Source organism: Hyperoodon ampullatus (genome assembly GCF_949752795.1).
Source record: "Hyperoodon ampullatus genome assembly, chromosome: 4".
Classification (NCBI taxonomy): domain Eukaryota; kingdom Metazoa; phylum Chordata; class Mammalia; order Artiodactyla; family Ziphiidae; genus Hyperoodon; species Hyperoodon ampullatus.
In genome coordinates, this window is record NC_136917.1 from 48,745,401 (window position 1) to 48,766,519 (window position 21,119).

At 39.9% G+C, this 21,119-nt stretch overlaps 2 protein-coding genes across 2 annotated transcripts; one reads left to right on the forward strand and one right to left on the reverse strand.

The window, feature by feature from the left end:
• Positions 1–4,615: 4,615 nt before the first annotated feature.
• SLC26A2 (solute carrier family 26 member 2) lies at positions 4,616–8,302 on the reverse strand (the record flags this gene model as incomplete). Its single annotated transcript, XM_079704079.1, has 2 exons — positions 4,616–6,136; positions 7,631–8,302. 2 exons carry the CDS (start codon positions 8,300–8,302, stop codon positions 4,616–4,618), a joined length of 2,193 nt encoding a protein of 730 aa, XP_079560205.1.
• An 8,643-nt stretch (positions 8,303–16,945) lies between these two features.
• On the forward strand, positions 16,946–17,367 carry LOC307051942 (cytochrome c oxidase subunit 7B, mitochondrial-like). The gene has a single exon (XM_079702596.1). The coding sequence runs from the start codon at positions 17,000–17,002 to the stop codon at positions 17,240–17,242; it is 243 nt and encodes an 80-aa protein (XP_079558722.1). The 5' UTR covers positions 16,946–16,999; the 3' UTR covers positions 17,243–17,367.
• Positions 17,368–21,119: the final 3,752 nt, after the last annotated feature.

A 21,119-nucleotide genomic window follows, 5' to 3' on the forward strand; every position in this document is an offset into this window, starting at 1 on the left:
TCCTTCCTATTTTATATCACTAGGAGAAAAATAAAATACACGCCAAAAAATCCACTATTTGGTATAACTGTATTTAACATGTTTACTTTAAAATTTCAGGTGCAAAACCCTTTTTTAAAAAATAGTCCTTGTCAGGATAAAAATAACCTTATAAAAATAAATTTCCCCCACTCCTACATCTAAATTCTCCATTTCTAAAGTTACTAACATTAAAAAAAAAACCCTAAAATTGTATACTTACAGTATTTCAATAGTATTTTACTTTAATAATAGGCTATGATAACAAACTAGCTGGTATATTATTTTGGCCTATTGCATTATAATTTTCATTCTTGCTATTAGCACTCAAATGAATGATTCCACTCATGATTACCTAAAATCCTTCCACCAAAAAAAAAAAAAAAAAAAAAGCCAAATTAGTTCAGAGCCTAAAAGCCTTCTAGATCCAATTTCTTCCTTTTTTGCAGTTCTTAAAGCCCAGTTTCAAATAAGGCATCACTAGAACAGATAAAACCGTAGAAGAAAAAGAAGAGAAACATTAAAGAACAGAAAAATTAAGCAAAGTCTAAATCCTATTGATTGGATTCTTACCTTGTCACTGTGCAATCATTCCTTGAATAGACCAGGGGCATCCTTGTTTGCCTCAGCTGCCTGCCTCCTGCTCAGACCTCAGTCCAGGCTCAGCTTAGTCCCTCCATAAAGCACCTCCAAGTGTCGCCATGTGTTACTAAAAGAGTTAGCATATAGCCCACCTACTGGATTTAGTACTGTAGTGCCAGCACCTGGCCCAGGGCCCTAGACTCCTGCATAGGTCCTCAGGAAGTATTTGAGGTATTGTCTACATTGAAGTTATGGCTCATCTATAGCAACATAGAGAGGAAAACAATTCATTAAGAACATTAATAAGGATCACAAAGCTTGAATTTATCATTATAACTTCTAGGCTCAATTTAAGTTCCCAAGAAATTCACTGTAACACTTTTCTTACTTTTATATTAAGATCCAGGCTAACACCCAGACTGTGTGATCTTAAATGACAAATTACTGAGAATACCCATGCAGAGAATCACTGTTCTTGTTAAAATGTGGTCATTAGCATTAGAATAGCCTAATGAACTCATCTGACACCCTGACACAGTTCAAAGATCACCATTTACCATGCTGTAAATTTACCAACAAATTTTGGCTTCAGTCTACTAACGTTTAAAAGCTAAGTCAGACTAGCCAAATTGTGTTTTCCTTTGATCCTTCTTAAAAAAAAAAAAAAAAAAGTCAACTAGGCATCTGTCAATTTTACTACCATCAGAGGCTACAGTCACTCAGTCTAGCGCTCTGGAGTAAGTCAACCCGGGCTTTGGCCCCAACCTTGGCTACCAGCTCTTTCAGCTTTGGTGAATCTGGCCCTCCTCTTCTGGAAGCAGAATCCAGTTCTGAGCTTGCTTTCAAACTAAGGTGTGGCTCTTAATCCTGGTCTTCCTACTGTTGTGCGTGGCTAACCAGGGATTGGATCCTATTCAACTGAGTCCCTCTCTTTTATCCCTTGTTTGGTCAGAGACAGTGTTTGCAATGGTCTATTCCCTTCATCTCTCTCTTGAATGTTACCCTTAGTCTCTCAGTGCACTGGCCCACTCCACCCCTCTGGTTGTTTTAACCATCAAGAGTGTACACATATTTCAATTAAACGACCATTTTAAGATATTCAGAATTTTGTACATTTATCAATAAGCAATGAAAATATGCTTCATTTAGACTCTAAAGTTTAGAGTAAGCATGATATCTTCGTATCAGTAAAGTGTGTAAAATATCACCTAATGAATTAAAGTCCAAACCCTTGAGTAAGAAAGCAAACAAAAAATATTAGTTTTATTGGTGAATTAGATTTTGGTTTCAGGTTTGATTCCTTTAAATACCAGCAATCAAAAAATCTGAACATGTAAGTATAGGCAGACTTCAAACCAAGCAGAGAAGGTAAGATTTAAATTCTAGTGATACCTTAAATATTTTTACAAATGGCTTTCAAAAGCAGAATCTCGGGGCTTCCCTGGTGGCGCAGTGGTTGACAGTCCGCCTGCCAATGCAGGGGACACGGGTTCGTGCTCCGGCCTGGGAAGATCCCATGTGCCGCAAAGCAGCTGGGCCCGTGAGCCATGGCCGCTGGGCCTGCGTGTCCGGAGCCTGTGCTCCGCAACGGGAGAGGCCACAACAGTGAGAGGCCTGCATACCACAAAAAAAAAAGCAGAATCTCTTGTTTGTTTGGGTAGGTGGGAGAAGAACAAACCAGAACACAATTCAAGAATCTGCTAACTGCATAAAGTTCCAGAATTGCTTATATCCACATTATGGACAGAAAAGGCAGGTAAAAGACAAACCCTGTTACTCTGTTCTTTTAAGAGATTTTCCAAATTCTATGGGTTTTTTTTGTTTGTTTTGTTTTGCTGTGGTAGGGTTTGCTAAATTATAGAGTCGTCTTGAACATGTACTCATTACTCTGTCACATGGCATTGGATATCTACAATGATCTCGATTCAAACCTGGCTTGGGGAGGTACAAGAGGGGTTGAAAACAAATGACAACCAAGACACTCTGATTTTACTATTACTATTCATAAGACTGGAGAGAAACAGCAAATACTGGCTACAAACAATAAGCAAAAGACACGAATACAAACAACAGTTAACATTTCTGAAATTCTAGACTTAAGTTCTAAAAAGATGTTAAAACTCAGGACACTATTACATTTAATCATGATGTCAATCCCCTCAAAGACAGAAATCTAGCTCCTAAGAAAGCTGCTTTGTTTTAATAACAGAAAGGCATTTTTCATGTAAACTGATGGGCAGAGCTCTACCAAAAGAAAAGCAACACTTGGAGTTTATGGAGCCAGCAAGAAAGATGGTTCAAAGTCTTCCACTCCAATAGATGCCCTACACATAGGCTTTGCTTCTTATAAATATTTAAACTGTTTAGAATGTAGGAGTGGGTTAAAAATGGTTTTTCACTTTTGCAATTTTTATCTTGTTTGTTTAAAATGGTGTGCTAAGTGTTTCAAGTTCACATCAACTAGTCTCCTAGTCCTAACTTTGGAAAACCTGTTTTTTTTCCCTCACCCTTAAAAGTACAGATACAGAACTATAAGCTTTCAATGTCAGACATACTTGCTTTTCAAAAGGAAGTACTTCTGGGCCAAAACCTGTGACCAGCTATCATAAATAATACACCCACAGAACTTAGGTTGTATAAGTGTGATGCTTCTAAACTCTCTTACATAATAGTTTGAGGTGGCCTAAAGAGTTAAACGCTGTCACTGTCATCCATATTTATTGTACATCAATAGGGTACATGGCAGTAAGCATTAGCTTTGTTTCACTAAAACATCTACAATTATTGATGTTCTTTTGGAAGCACTCTTATCACTTCTATGCATTCTTTTCCATTGGTTATAATAAATTTTTCTTGCAGAGTAAAGATGAATAGCAGCTTCTCAAATATGAGAAAGACTGTCAATTCCCAGCTGACCCTTGCTAAAATACAATGGGAAAGAAAAAAAAATTCACTGCTAAATAAACAAAGTCTTAAGGGAAGCTGTCAATCATTCCTTTTTGTAATTTGTCCTGAACAGTTTGCCTCAAGCTCATTTAAAAGGCTACATAAAATTGCTGAGTTAGCATTTTGCCTTTTCTCTGGCAATCTCGTCACTCACTGGTAATCAGACATAGCAGTTTAGGACAGATTCCATGGGAAACACACTAAATGACTGAAAGTTAAAACAGAGCTTAATGGTAGAGAAATACTCAGAAACAGGGACAGATAGGGATCACAGAAGAGACAGAGGGGATTCTCATTATGTTGGCTGATTATGAAGAGCTCTTTTCTTACCTACTTACCCTAAACAAAAAGGCTGACTAAAAACATCAAATGTATCACCAAGAGCGTTCTGTATAATATGGGGCTGGCTGGTAGGATTTCACAAACCTGCTCAGCCATCAGACTCCTGATAAGACTGTGCCCGAGAGAAATGGTGCTTTCTTATTAAAAGCCAGAGATCTGACTGCCATCTGGGGGGCAAAGCCAGGGAATAGAGAATTACAAGTGAGAACAAGCTTGTCTAGTTACTACCCTGTACCCCAGAAGCCTCTTGACCTGCGGTTAGGAGAGCACACACAACATTCTCTCCCTACTTCCTTTCTACTCCCTCTCCAAAGAGCCATGCCAAACAGCCTCCAGCACTTCTCATGTAAATGCCAACTTTAGCCCTTTACCTCCTGGAGAAGGAACGGTCCAGATGCAGATCTCCTAAAACAGGATGGTAATTAAGTTTTGGGGCTACTTTACAGTTCAATTCAATAGATATTTATTTAATTCCAAGAATATCTCATATTTGCAAGAAAGCTTCAAAGCACAATATTTTCTTCTTTTTGATTCTGCCTAACTAAAAGCTCTGCTGCATCTGTGTATCTACAAAGTCCATCAGTTTCAAAGGAAGAATTCTGTCGAGCCAAAAGGTTAAAATTTCTAGTGTGCAACAATTTCCAGTTCCATAGTATAAAATGTTAAAAAACTTGAAATTTTAACCTCTGGGGCTAGACAGTATTCTTCCTTCTATTTACTTTCTCAGTCAGTCACTGGAAAAACTCAGACCATTGGGAACATATATATCTTTCTGATTTTGAGAGTCTTCTGCAAAAGCCATTGCTTCATATATACTATAAAAGAGAAGGTTTTCTTCTTCCTTTTTGCAGTACTCTCCCCGGGCCAGCGAATCCCTCACAGAGGGATTGCACTGAGCCAGCAGAACCTGGATGCCAATGGCTTCATAATCTCTGCGAACTTCTTTCAGTGTGTGGATCCCTGCTGTATCTAAAAATTGCATTGCACTACAGTCAACCACTATGGTATGGAACTCTAAGGGATCATGGGAAAGTTGCACTGAAACTTCATCCCGGATTCCACTGAGAGTTGCTGTTTCCTTTTTGATCTTTTTCTTTGCTGCCTTCTTCTGAGCTGCCTTTACTAAGACTGGGTTGACAGTTTTTTTGTATAAGGAAGATTTAAAATATTCTTTGTTTATGTAGTAGAGAGGGGCTACAAAGCGGAAAATCTTGATGCCTGACTTAGCCTGAAGGTTCTTGTAGGCAGACATGGATTCAAAGATTTCAGACTCTTCCACCACACCAAGCAATGAAGTCTTTGGCTTCTGAGTGCGAAGGATGACACAAAACATAGAAAAACAAACCCCAACAAGCAGGCCTATTTCAGTACTTATCAGTGCAGAGGACAGCATAGTAACAAGCCAGATAACTGTGTCCATTCTGCTAATCCTCCACATCTCGGGCAGATCCTTAAATTTACGTAAGGCTCCCCGGAGATTTACAATAGTGATCACACCAAGGACACTTTTCTGAAGGGAATAGAATAAAGGAGCTATTACCAAGAGGACCAACAAAAGAACCAGAGCTGTCACCACACCAGAAATCTGACTTTGACAGCCTGTGGATTCTTTAACCAATGTCTTTGCAAGAGCTGCACTAGTAGCAAAGCAGCGGAAGAAGGAAGGAATGATATTGCAAAAGCCGATGGCATACATTTCCTGATTAGCTTTGACTGTGTAGCCATGTTTCTTGGCAAACATCTCAGAAAGTGATACAGTAATAGCGAACCCAATGATAGAAATAGCTATTGCATCTACAGCCACATTAGGAATTAAGTTCCAGTTCGGTGCTTTGGGTGGCAGAAACCCAGTGGGAATATGTCCAGCAATACTGGTATTGTATTTCTCATTTAGTTTTCCAAAATGAGAGGCTAATGTGGCTGCCACAACAACAAAGAGTTCAGTAGGAATAGGTGCCTTAAGTTTGGACTTGAAGCGCTCATTGAGTTCTTTGGTTGGCAAAAGAACCAAAAGGCACAAAAGGCTGGTGATGAGATCACAGATATTGGTCTTATGGATGTTTCTGAAGATATGTATCCAAGTAGTGATGAGTGATCCCACGCCACTACTCCGAGGAAGGCTGAGTCCAAGGAGATACTTGGCCTGAGATGTAAGAACTGTGAAGGAGGCACCAGTGACAAATCCACTCAGCAAGGCATCTGAGAGGTAAACTGAAACAAAGCCCACTTGAAAGAAGCCCATCGCTACCTGGAAGGAAGGATATACAAGTGTTAAATATAAATGGAAAAGAGCTTCTAAATCCTGTATTCCCCTGGTATTTCTTTGTATGGAGACATACCATCAGAGCACCACAGAATGTCAGAGCTAGAAAAAAAACATAATCATTTATCAATCCTCTCATTTTACAAAGAGAGGGCTCATTTTACTGACACTCAGAGGGCTAAGCAACTTGCCCAAGGTCACAGTGTTACTGACTAGCCCAGACAAGAGCTTAGGATTCCTACCTTCTTGCACAATGTTTCTTAAACTTGAATAAGGTTCAGATCGCTTTGAAAAAGAAAATATTTCTCAAGGATCCATGAGAAATCATAAAAACACAAGTTGGAAAAATTCTAATTTAAAAAACATGTATTTTTCTTTAAATTACGTATCATTACCGTAAAAGTAAAGTTTTAACTGATAAAACAAAAAACTAGATTCACATCAAAATAGAATCACACTTTAAAAATTATTATAGAATTCTTTAATCTAACTTCAAACTGAGAAACTCTTTTCATCCAATGCATATGTGCTTATACCATACTGCCTCCCATGTTAATTCTATATCCTCAAAGATATAACATTTTCTTTCTTTCTTTTTCCTCTTCCCAATAATTCCTCAAAATTCTACTGCACCCTTCCTCATTCTTGGTGAGGCATACTAACAAAAAAGCACAAATGAACTCTGAGGAGCACAACTCTTCTGCACACCAGCCCCTTCTCCCTCTCCTTCTATCCAAGCACCGAATAAAGTGAGCTACTCTTCCCCCTCCTATATTGGTTCCACATGTCTGTAACAGAGAAGAGGTTTAATGTTGGCACTGACTCCTGAATGCCAAAAGGCAGAGACATGATGAAAATGGCAGATTAGTGGATTCTATGGGAGACCCAAAAGAATTTCATTTCTAATCCTTCTGCTGGCTGATAGCATGAAATAGTGGTCCCCAACTTCTTCCCTTCCCGGCAGTCCAAGAAAACTACTATCTTTAGTGAGAGTCGCTCATTAGAGCAGCAATTCTAAAACAAGGGGTGAAGTCATCTGTAGTTTGAAAAACTCTTGCACTCTTCCTCTCCCAACCCCCATTCTGTTGCCCTCTTCCCTGTTAGTGCTGACTCCGCCAATAACCAACCACAAATAACTTCAAGTAAATCTGATAGTTCTCGACATACAAAATTAAGAAGTTGTACTAGGTGGTCTGAGGTCCCTTTCTGGTCTGAATTTTTACAATCAAATAATTAAATTCTGGCTGACTGAAATTCATTGGTTAAGAGGCTGCCTAGGGTTGAGAAACTAGAAGCAGCCGTATCTTACCTGTGGAGTCAAACCGGGGTTTAAATTTTGGCTCTACCTCTTGCATATCCTGAGCATTCAATAAACGACAGCTTTAATTATTACGATTGCTCAGTTCCCTTAGAGATCTGAGATTTCATGCATAGTGATTTCTTTTGCCAGAAACAACCACTTATTCCACTGTTTCTTACCTGATAAACTCCAGCCATAAAGGTTACAGTGCTGCCAACTATAATTGCATAGCAACTTTTGTCACATATCTTGCCTGATGTCTGGCTTAATAATGTGCTCTCATTTGAAACCGCTCCTAAAGAAGGAGCAACATAGGCAGTGTCATAGCCAGCTTTGTATAGTTCTCGGTCAACTACTTCACCAATCATAAGGCACAGTACTCCAAAAATGCCCACAGAAATGTGACGGGAGGTACCCAATAGGAAATAAATGAAGCTGGCAAAAAAAGATGTGTACAGACCATAGACAGGTTCTTGGCCAGCCAGGAGAGAATAAGCAATGGATTGGGGCACCAATAAGATGCCCACAATCAAGCCAGACATCACATCTCCTAAAATGTTTTTCTTCAGATTATATTTTGGGAGCCACTGCAAAACAGGAAGGAAGCCGAAAATGGTATTTCTGGCTTTGGCTGAACTGCACTGGCAACTCTTCTCTAGTTTTTTGATGACAAGTTGCTTGAAGTTAGTATCTGGTTTCTCTTGAGGCTCCAAATGGATCCTAGGATAAGGTCTGCATTGATCATTGGTCTCAAATTGCTGGAAGTCATTACGTGATTCCTCTTCATGCTCCAGATGGATCCTAGATGGAGGACTGTATTGGTCATCTTGCTCTTTATTTTTCAAAGACATTTCTGGAGATAGATGTTTCAGCCTCCTACCCCAGAGAAAATACAAGGGTTAACTGATTAAGTAATTCTCAGTACTCACACATTTTACCAGTCCTACTTGTCATTCATGAGAGTTAAGAGGAGTTCACTTGGGGGTAGTATCTTATATTCACTTTCCTTAGTTGAGCCTCATTTGTCTTGATCCAGGAAAAAAGAATCAGACCAAGTTAAAGCAAATAATTCACTGAGTACAGGACTTCCCAAAAGTATAAACTATCAAGGATTCTTCTCCATCTCTGCCTGGCTCACCCTGAAATTTTTTTTCTCCAGAAACGGTATTGGGGTAGCCTGTCTCCTCCATTCTATATGCTACTAACAGTCTTATTTTCAGATTTTTCACTCCCACGAATACTGCAAAAGAGGACCTGGTCTCAAACCTTGACACCTACCTTACCTGCAAAAGTCCCTGAAACAAGGAAGATGGTTTCTTTGTTTTTGTTTTTGTTTTTTCAGGGGGTGGGTCCTTTTTAAGATAACCTACTAGTTGTTGAAAATAAACAGAAAGAAAATGTGAGTGACAGAGTAAAGATATGTTTTGAGAAAAAAAAAAAAAAACAGCACAGAATGCATTTGTGTCTTTGAACAACATGCTCTGGTTTGGTAGGAAAGAAAAGAGAGAAGCTGATAAGAGACTGTTGAAGGAAACAAACATCAACAGCATGCAGCAGGCTGATGGGGCAAGTGTCTGATCTCTGAAAGGTTTTGTTCTATTCTACTTTGTTCGAGTATAGAGTCATGTCTGCCCTATGGGCAGGATCTATATTCATGCAAAGAAAGATTCGCTTTACTATCCTAAGTATACACTCTAAAACATAAACTGAATGGAGGAATAATGTTGCCCAACACTTCAACTAGGAGGAGATCCAGGTGATCCTGCATCTCCGGGTCCTAAACTATAAAACTACTGCCATAAGACCTACCGCTAAGAACTACAGGAAAACAAAGAAGGTAAAAATAAGCAAAAAGAGAGGAGGGACAACAAAAAATAAGTCTTGTAATAAGAGTAAAAGAGAAGGAAAAAGAAACAGACCTTCAGAGAAACAGAGTGTAAACTGCCAAACACTTCACAAATCAGTGGCTTTGCGCTGGCTGTTTGCTTAGCTTAGAATGGCCATCCAACTCTCTATCAAGACCCCAATCATTTTTAAAACCCAGTTAAAATGCTATCTCTTCTGCAAAGCACTGACCCCAGCCCAAATGAATCTGTGTCCCATAGCACTTCACGCCTCCGTTACAGTACTAACCATACTTTTGTATTAGTTAAGGAAGAGTCTCTCCAGGTCCTGGAGGAAAGGACATCTTGTTCATCATTGTAATCATCAACAATGTACGGTAACTCTGAGATAGCAGGCTTACAAAATGTTTGAATGAAGGAAAAAATAAATGAATAAACAAATTTATGACTGTGGCCAATAAGAGATTAAATATATTAGACAAAGGACTCGGGTAGTTTCCTGCCTCAGAACTGACAGAAAGATAGGCCCTTTTGAGGTTCTATAAGCCTAATATTGCCAAGATGCCATAATCCAGGACCCACGACCCACTCAAGAACACAATATTTGTAAAAGTAACCCACATTAATTTTGTTTAGGATAAAAGGGCTATAGCTGGTCATCCCACTGAACAAGAGTAACAAACAGTACTTACATTGATGGTCTTGTTAAATAGATAAGGAAGAAAAGAACAGATTTAGATGACCACTTACCCTGGGCAAGTCAATCAGATTGGTGAATACACACAGCAGCTCTTCATTCCTCAATGCAACTGGTCTATAACTCTCTTCTCACTTCCTACTTTCAGGCCAAGCTAGTTTGAGTGCATTCCTTATGTCCTTCTATTTTGGAATAGTTCTTAGTGAGTTCTGGGCCAAAAGGCTTTTCCAAACCTAAAAGAGGCATAAGAAAAAACTAACAAACTTCAAATCTTGCCCTATATGGCAGCTAGCTGGAAAATTAATACTAGAAAGTACAACAGGATGATGGAAACTGTAAGAAAGAACTGAAATGTAATACTAAAAGTGAAAAATGTGGTAACAGAGATAAAGAATGCCTCTGACAGGACCATCAAACCTGACAGAGCCAAAGAGAGAATCGATGAAATTGAAGATAGGTCGATAAAAATTACCCAAACTAAAACAGAAAAACAGAATTAAAAAAAATGAAAAATAATAATTTAAGAGAACATCCAAGAGCTGTGGGATGTATTCAACAATCTAACTTATGCATAATTAGAATCCCAAAAAGAGAAGACAGAGAATGGGTGGAAGGAATATTTGGAGACATAATAGCCAAGAATTTTCCAAAATTAATGACAGATACCAAACTATAGATCCAAGAATCTCTGAGAATACCAAGAAGGACAAATACAAAATCAAACCAAACAACACAGCACCACACACCTACACATATCATATTCAAACTGCTGAAAACAAAAGACAAAGATAAAATTCTAAAGACAGCCAAAGGGGAAAAAAAAAAACAACAACACACTACATACACAGGAACAAAGATATGAATTACAGCAGACTTCTTATTGGAAACCATACAAGCCAGAAGATGGAGTGATACCTTTATCACACAAATATAACTGTCAACCCAGAATTCTATCCCCAGAGAAAATATTTTTTGAAGGATGAAGAAGAAATAAAAACTTTCTCAGACCAACACTAAGAGAATTTATTGACAGCAGACCAGCACTACTACACACACACACACACACACACACACACACACCCCAGACAAAAACTCAGGTCTACACAGTACACAACAAATAAAGTCTAAGAAATGGGACAAATGAAAGCAATATATATATTTTTTTTTTTGCGGTACGCGGGCCTCTCACTGTTGTGGCCTCTCCCGTTGTGGAGCACAGGCTCCGGACGCGCAGGCTCAGCGGCCATGGCTCACAGGCCCAGCCACTCCGCGGCATGTGGGATCTTCCTGGACCGGGGCATGAATCCGTGTCCCCTGCATCGGCAGGCAGACTCTCAACCACTGCACCACCAGGGAAGCCCAACAATTTTTATTTTTAACTAAAAAAAAAAATATCTAATTGTTCTAAAAAAAAAAAAACTGTCTAAAGCAAAAATAGAAATGCATTTTTACAGCACATGCAAAATAAAATGCACAAAACAAGAGCACAAATAATGGTAGGGGGAATTAAGAATTGTAAGGTCTTATACTATATATGAAGTAATATAATACTATTTGAAGGTAGGCTCTGATTAAAGATGTACATTGTAAACTCAAGGGTAACCAATAAATTTTTTAAAGATATAAATAATAAGCTAATTGTGGAGACAAAATAGAATAATAAAAAATTCTCAATTAACTCAAAAGAAGAATGAGACCCAAAACAGATAGAACACATTGAAAATAGCTAACAAGATGGTAGAATGTAATCCAAACATATAAAAAAAAATCACATTAAATGTGAATAGTCGGGGCTTCCCTGGTGGCGCAGTGGTTGGGAATCTGCCTGCCAATGCAGGGGACATGGGTTCGATCCCTGGTCCGGGAAGATCCCACGTGCCACGGAGCAACTAAGCCCGTGCACCGCACCTACCGAGCCTGCGCTCTAGAGCCCGTGAGCCACAACTACTGAAGCCCACGTGCTGCAACTACTGAAGCCTGCATGCCTAGAGCCCGTGTTCCACAACAAGAGAAGCCACCGCAATGAGAAGCCCGTGCACTGCAACGAAGAGTAGCCCCCGCTCACCGCAACTAGAGAAAGCCCGCGCGCAGCAACAAAAACCCAACGCAGCCAAAAATAAAATAAATAAATATTTTTTAAATGTGAATAGTCTAAACATGACAATTAAACAGATTGCCAGATAAGATTTTAAAAATAAGACCCAACTATATGCTGTCTATAAGAAACCCACTTTAAATATAAAGATGTAGATAGATCATAATAAAGTGAAATGTCTTGACCAATTTAGTAATTCATTTAGCTTGTGTAAGTGACTGAGCCAGATAATAAAATCCAGATTTTAAGACTCCAAGAATAGCTTTTTGAGCATGTTACTATTCCTATCACCTACCTAATTAGCTTTCTCTAACTTCAGGTACTTCTAAACACTTTGAAATTCAGTTATCCTACACATCCCAGTTTCACCTACCTACTAACAAAAATGACCTGGCACTGACATCTACAAACTTGTACCCAACTCTCCTTTCTCTATACTCATGGCCATAGTCCTTTTCCATCTCTAGCTCTCAAAAAATTAGGTATTCACTCACAAACAGTCCTAGAAGTGGAAATGATTTAGCCATCAGTCTGAATCCAAAAACCACCTGTAGTCTTTTACTGATTCTAGTCACCCCCTAAAATTCTCCTCAAAACTACTTTTTTTTCCCTTTTTTCAAGCCTATTTTAAAACCCCAAACAATATAAAACTACATTAAAAATTATCTTAAACTAAATTGTAGGTATGACCTCCATACAAATTAAGCTCCTTGAGAGCAAGCTCCATTCTGTTTCATCTTTGTACCCCTGAAGTGTCCAAGTATATGCTTTCGAAAATAGGAATGAAAATATTTGCTAAATAAATAACTGAAATACAGAAAAAGTAGAATGCAAAGCAATATTTATTTTCAGGTGGAAATATCTACTCTGGAACAAATTTTTCAAGTATCCCTTTTTGCACAAAAATCTTCTCATTCCCCCAAGCCTGTTACTGCTTTCAATTACAGTATTCACCAATTGCTTCATGAAGAATGACATTACAGTGTTTATCCTTGAAATATAGTCTATAGCCAGATTCCCATTTTCAGAAAGTTGGCATACATACTACATATTCCATGAAATTCAGTAAAATAGGATTCTCCTGTATCATCTAGGGTAGTTTCTCCCTTTATCAACATTGATAATTGGGAGTGAAGAAGAGAAAGGTTCAAGAAGAAAACACTTGAACCTTCCACATTACCTTGCAGGAACTGGAGGAAAAAACCAACAAAACATTTGAAAAATACATTTACATATTCATATATTAAAGTATAATGGCAGTTCAGGCAACACAAAAAGGAAAAACATTTCTGTACTTTCTTCTTTAATTAGGCACATTCAGTGTGACTACTTAGAAAGCTGTCTTATCCTGGTGACTAAACAGCAGCACTGGCACTGTTTCCCGTGTGAATTACTGAGAGTCTAAGAGAACTGAACTAAAAGAGAGGGATATCCCTTCTATGTAAGCCTGACAGCGGTCAGCCAACTTCTTTTTGAAATTTTGCAGATATAAGAGAAACAATGTCTACTTTTGGTAAGTAATTACAGCATATAATTTTAACCAATAGTGCATATGAAACAGTTTTGCAATTTGTGAAATTGAAACGCCTGTTTGGAAGGCAACAGTGTTCAGAGCCTGGTAAAGTCTGCCTCTGAAACATAACGGTTCCATATTCATGCTCTGCTCTGTGTATGTATGCCACAACTCACTGCTAAATAAAACTGAAGCTGCCAACTACTGGGATCAGAGCATCTAAGCAGGGAAGAAATCTGCAAGAGACAGAGCAGTTTAGAAAGGCTTCCAGGGAACAACATATCTCACCTGGGATCTGAAGTCTGGGTCGGAGATGAAAGAATGAGGGAAGGACTTGGAAAATGGAGGAGGGAAAAGAAAACACAAATAGCAATAGTTCTGGGGTTGGAGGGAAAGAATGAGAAATAGTATGATACGTTTAGAGCACCAGATGCATATGGGAGATCAATAAGAGAGAAAGTGGCAAAGGTACCTAGGGGAGATTCTGGAAGGCTTTTATGCCAGGTTAAGAAAAGTAGACTTTCACCTGCAGACAGTGCATAGGCGCTGAAGGTTTTCAAGAAAATCACTTACTGTATCACTCATTTGACAATAATTATCTTATTACATCTTCTGGTCTGTTACGTTATTCAATTCTTTTTCAAGCAAGCAAGTAATATTTTCCTTTTTTGCCCTTTATGAATAAAAATTAGTTTAAGATTTTTTTATTTTTATAAATTTATTTATTTACTTTTATTTATTTATTTTAGGCTGCATTGTGTCTTCGTTGCTGCGCGCGGGCTTTCTCTAGTTGCGGCGAGCGGGGGCTACTCTTTGTTGAGGTGTGCGGGCTTCTCTCATTGCAGTGACTTCTCTTGCTGTGGAGCACAGGCTCTAGGTGCGCAGGCTTCAGTAGTTGTGGCTCATGGGCTCTAAAGCGCAAGCTCAGTAGTTGTGGTGCACGGGCTTAGTTGCTCTGCGGCATGTGGGATCTTCCCGGAACAGGGATCGAACCCGTATCCCCTGCATTGGCAGGTGGATTCTTAACCACTGTGCCACCAGGGAAGTCCCTAAGATTATTTTAGAAAAAAAACCTAAACCATAAACAGGTAAAACCAAGACAGAGTCTCCATTTACACTGTCCCATCTGATCCTCCAACTCACTGTTGTCAGACAAGTTCAGGGAAGATAACAGCATTGTAAGGTCCGGGAAGCTAAGGATGAGCAAAGACTTCTGTATCCATCACCATCCCACTTGCAGGTGCCTGCAACCAGGACGGCTGGAGCCCAGGCCACTGTTCCTTTGCCCTAGACTAGGAAGTTAATACTGTGAGAGGACTGCCCCCTACCAGAGGTGAAAATTCAGACCCATCTTTGATCTGTGAAGTGCCAACAAGCCTTCCAAGGATGGATTGGTTAACCTTCTATGTGAGCTCCTAGAGACTGGGTACTGGCCTGCTTATTACTGTAAGCTAACCACTGTGCTAGACACAATGCATCAGAACCTAGACTACAAATCTAGGAGTCAACATTTCTTTTCCTTATCCCCCCCGAACTCCCACATACAGTCCATCAGTAAGTCCTGTCTTCTCTACCTTGAGTAATATATCCATCCTCTCCCCACTGACCAAAGTATCTGGAATCCAATCACTTCTCACTACCCTCCACCATCAGATCTCACGTGGGCTACTCCAGTAGCTTATAATATCTGAACCCTGCCCACCTCTCCACCCTCATTTCCTACTGGCCTTCTTGCTGTTCTTGGAACATGGCAAGTTGATTCCCTTCTTAGGTTCTTTGCACTTGCTCAAGTTCTCTGCCTGGAACAATCACACCCTCAGATCTCTGCAGGCCTTTTCTCATCCTTCATGCCTCAGCTTATATATCCTCTCCATAGAATGGCCTTCCTTGACCATCCCAAATAAAATAATACTGCCCCTCCATCATTCCCTAAACCCTCATCTGGCTTTATTTTCTTCACAGCACTTTCATAGAGACTTTTGAAATTATATTATGTATTTAAACTTTTTAAAAACTATTATTTATAGTCTTTCTCATATCTACTTTATCCCCAGTACCAAGAACAATGCTTAGCACATAGTAGGAGATCAGTAAATTCTTATGATAATGAGTAAGAAACCCAGTTTCTACCCACAATCAGTGGGTTAAGACAGATTTATAAGCAGATAAACTATAACGTTCTAAGTGCCATAACAGAGGTTTGGCATACTCTGAGAGAGCAGAGAATAGGCTGTAGGCCAATGTGTGGAAGTTGCAAAGTAAGAAAAGAAAGGAAACTCAGGCAAGTGAAGGGTCCCAGGAAAACCCAAGACCCAGGAAGAAGTCACCTAGATTGCCAGATTCCTGGGGTGAAATTACATGAGGTAAGACTGGAGTGAGGGACTTCCCTGGTGGCGCAGTAGTTAAGAATCCACCTGCCAATGCAGGGGACAGGGGTTCAATCCCTGGTCTGGGAAGATCCCACTTGCTGTGGAGCAACTAAACCTGTGCGCCACAACTACTGAGCCTGCACCCTAGAGCCCGTGTGCCGCAACTACTGAGCCCGCAGGCTGCAACTACTGAAGCCTGCGTGCCTAGAGCCCATGCTCTGCAGCAAGAGAAGCCACCGCAATGAGAAGCCCGCTCACCACAACGAAGAGTAGCCCCCGCTCGCCGCAACTAAAGAGAGCCTGCACGCAGCAATGAAGACCCAACGCAGCCAAAAATAAAATTTTAAAAAAGATCGAGTGAAAGGTCAGTTTCTTATGTAATCCTTGTCAGCCTGGACTTCATCCTGTAAACTATGGCTGACAAAGGCATAAATTCCGAGACAAGGCAGGAATGGAGGTTTGACATTTCAGTGGTGCAATGAGACACGAGATGGTGCTTAAAGGAGATGGACACGTCTAACATGAATTCTGAGGTGGACCACACAAAAGGATAGTGCACGAGAATATGGAGGAGGAAATGGAAAGATAAGAGGCAACAAAAAAGTTTGACTTACATTTCATAGGTTTGAGATCTCTATTAGATATCCAAATGAGAATGTCCAGTAAGCAATTAGAAATGGGGGTGTCAAGCATAGGAGAGAAGCCAAAATTGAAATAATAAATGGGGAGGGGAAGAGTATATAGGTCATCAGCACATAAATAGTATCTCGTTTTTCTCTGAATTCCCATTGTTTAAATGCTCAATGTCAGATGAATGTATGCTTTATCTTCCCAACTAGATTAAAAATTATTCAAGGAGATATTTTATGCTTCTTGTGAACTCTCACAACACCCTGCATAGAACTGGGCACCCAGGAGGCACTTAATAAGTCTTCTGTTGTTTTTCTCAGGGCGCTTTGCAAGGGTACTAGAGGTGAAATTGCAAGAAGTCAGCAACTGCAGTTGCCGCCGTTTTGTCTTCAGCTTCACGATGTTTCCCTTGGCCAAAAACGCACTAAGTCGTCTCAGAGTTCGAAGAATTCCGCAAACAATGGCAAGGCAGAGCCACCAGAAGCGGGCATCTGATTTCCATGACAAATATGGTAATGCTGTATTAGCAAGTGGAGCCACTTTCTGTGTTGCTGTATGGGCATATACAGCAACACAAATTGGAATAGAATGGAACCTGTCCCCTGTTGGCAGAGTCACCCCAAAGGAATGGAGAGAACAGTGATCATCCCAGCTGGTTTAATACTGAATTGTTTCAAAATCAACTCATAATTGATGCCAAGTAAAAGCATTATGTACCCATTAAAATATGGCGTGATTGAAGAAATAAAGTACATTTGAAAACCTCAAAAAAAAAAAAAGTCTTCTGTTGATGGATAGAGTGGTTTTTATTTTTAAAAGTTATTTTAACAAAAAAAATTTGAAAGATAATTAATACATTGCGCTGGGAATGTAAAATGGTACAAACACTGTAGAAAACAGTTTGGTAGTTCCTCAAGCAGTTAAACGGAATTACTATATGACCCAGCAATTACACTCTTAGGTATATCCCCAAAAGAACTGAAAACAGGGATCAAACAAATACTTGTACACAAACATTCATAACAGTATTATTCACAATAGTCAAAAGGTGGAAACAGGGCTTCCCTGGTGGCGCAGTGGTTGAGAGTCCGTCCGCCTGCCGACGCAGGGGACACGAGTTCGTGCCCCGGTCCGGGAAGATCCCACATGCTGCGGAGCGGCTGGGCCCGTGAGCCATGGCCGCTGAGCCTGTGCGTCCGGAGCCTGTGCTCCGCAAGGGGAGAGGCCACAACAGTGAGAGGCCCGCGTAACAAAAAAAAAAAAAAAAAAAAAAAGGTGGAAACAACCCAAGTATCCATCAACAGATGAATGGAAAAAAAATTATGGTCTAAGCCACACAATGAAATATTATTTAGCCATTTGAAAGAAATGAAGTTCAGGGATTTCCCTGATGGTCCAGTGGTTAAGACTCCGTGCTCCCAATGCAGGGGGCCCGGGTTCAATCCCTGGTCAAGGAATTAGATCCCACATGCCGCAACTAAAAAAGATCCCGCATGCCACAACTAAAGACCCAACGCAGCCAAATAAATAAATAAATATTTAAAAAGAAATAAATAAAAGAAATGAAGTTCTGATACTCTTCATCTACAACACAGATGAGTGAAAGAAGCCAGACACAAAAGGACAAATATTATATAATTCCACTTATATTAAATATCTAGAATAGGCAAATTATTTTTATAGAGACAGAAAATAGATTAGAGGTTACCAGGGACTGGGAGGAATGGAGAGTTATTGCTTAATGGTTACAGAGTTGCTGTTTCAAGTTTTGGGAATAGATAGTAGTGATGGTTACACAACATTGAGAATGTACTTAATGCTACTGAACTGTACCTTTAAAATGGTTAAAATGGCCAATGTTATGTTATATATATTTTAACATACACAAAGCCAGGAGAGAAAGCATAGTATTGCAAGGTTCTTACACTATACATGAAATGGTATAATATCACTTGAAGGCAAACTGTGATAGTTAAAGATGTCTACTATATTGGGACTTCCCTGGTGGCACAGTGTTTAAGAATCTGCCTGCCAATGCAGGGGACACGGGTTTGAGCCCTGGTCAGGGAAGATCCCACATGTCACGGAGCAACTAAGCCCATGTGCCACAACTACGGAGCCTGTGAGCTACAACTACTGAGTCTGCATGCCACAACTACTGAAGCCCATGTGCCTAGAGCCTGTGTTCCACAACAAGAGAAGCCACCACAATGAGAAGCCCGCGCACCGCAACGAAGAGTAGCCCCTGCTCGCTGCAACTAGAGAAAGAGAAAGCCTGCACGCAGCAATGAATATCCAACGCAGCCACAAATAAATAAATAAATAAAAATTTAAAAAGATGCATACTATAAATTCTAATGCAATCTCATTAATAATGAAGAGTTATGGCTAATAAACAATGGAGATAAAATGGAATTACAGAAAATACTAAATAATCCAAAAGAAGACAGAGAAGGGGATATAAACAGCTACTATATAAAATAACCTCGATCTAAGGTTTGCGGAAAACTTGAGAAGTTTTTTTTTTTTTTTGGCTGCACTGGGTCTTTGTTGCTGCGCGCAGGCTTTCCCTAGTTGCAGCGAGCAGGGGCTGCTCTCCATTGCGGTGCGCAGGCTTCTCATTGCGGTGGTTTCTCTTGCTGCGGAGCACGGGCTCTAGGTGCGCGGGTTTCAGTAGTTGTGGCAGGCGGGCTCAGTAGATGTGGTGCAAGGGCTTAGCTGCTCTGAGGCACGTGGGATCTTCCCGTGTCCCCTGCATCAGCAGGCGGACTCTCAACCACTGCGCCACCAGGGAAGTCCCGAGAAGTCTTAGCATTAACCTAATATTAATGTGAACAAGTCATCTACCAAAAAAATCTCTTCTCCTAAGTGGAAAATTCCAGTTAAACTAGGCTGGAATAGGTGTGGACTATATAGTTCAGAAATAATTTTCCAGTACTCACACAGCTTATAAGCAGTAGAACCATGACGAGAATCAAGACCTGTCTGATTCAAACCTACTCTCTGTCTCTGGATTGCTTATTTGAAACTTTTCAAAGATTCAGAAGAGTTGAAAGAATGATACATGGAACACCTTATTCACAATTTACCCATTTAACAATATACCAATTGTTAATGTTTTGCTACATCTGCACTACTTCTGCACTCTTCATACACTCAGGTTGGTCTGTTTGGGTTTTTTTTTTTTTCCCCTCAACTATTTGAAAGTTGCAGACATACTTCAGCCTTAAACACTGAATTGAACCAATATTTTTAACCACCATCCCATGTTGCCTCTTCTTCAAAAGAAGCATTTGTTAACAACAAGGCGTCAAACCATTTGGATACACTCTTCAAAAATCTGCAATGGCTCTCCACCTCCTACTGAAATATAGTCAAATAACTTTAGTATAGTCTTCTCTCTGTGAATAAGCCTGCAACTGCCTTTCTCTTGCTTCTTTTCATGCACCAGTGTTCCAATCACCAGTCCATGAAAATACTAATAAGCATCCTTTGCCCTTTGGGGCCCTTGCTCATGTCGTTCCTTCAGTCGGGGATGTCTTTCCCTTCTATCTCCATCTATCTTGGTCCTTTTTCTAATCTTTTAAGTCCCACCTCAAATGACGTAGGAGAAGGGGGCTGAAACTTCTTAGGCTATGCTTCCCCAACACATGACATATAGCTATTTAGCACTCAAGTTTACATGTGTCTCAAACGAGAGTATCACTTTAGGGCAGACACCAAGTCATCCTCGTGTCTACATAACCCAGAACCTAACACAATGCCTCCCACTTGCTATGTATGGTTACAGATCTATGTTTATTGAAATGAACAAACAGGTGAAGTTTCAAGTTAATATAATGAAGTCAAAAAAAAATATTCCTTGTTTTCCATTTATCACAAATGATTAACAATGCCCATTTATTTCTGTGATGCAAAAAGAAGAACTACCACAAGGCTTATATCAGTAGTATAAGCACTACGATATACCTTTTCTTGTATAAAGCCCAACATAAGACAAAATAATAAAATACCCAAGAGGAACATAGCTTAATGTAAACCATGGTAAAATAATTAAATAGTTCCTTGCATAGTAATTCACTGCTTTCAAAAAGATTTCATCTAGGGCTTCCCTGGTGGCGCAGTGGTTGAGAGTCCGCCTGCCGATGCAGGGGACACAGGTTCGTGCCCCGGTCTGGGAGGATCCCACATGCCGCAGAGCGGCTGGGCCTGTGAGCCATGGCCACTGAGCCTGTGCTCCGGAGCCTGTGCTCCGCAAGGGGAGAGGCCACAACAGTGAGAGGCCCGCCTACCGCAAAAAAAAAAGATTTCATCTAAATAAAAAAACCAAAAACAGAAAGAAAAAAATTTTTAATAAAATTTTAAAAAAGATTTCATCTACATCTCCCACTTGCCTCCTCAGTAAATCTGAGAATCAGAGTATGAATTCCTATTCTCCAGTATGAAAAACATCAAAGTTTAGTCACTTGCTCAACTGGTAGGACCAGATTCTCAGTCCTCATCTTCCAATTTCCAAGCTT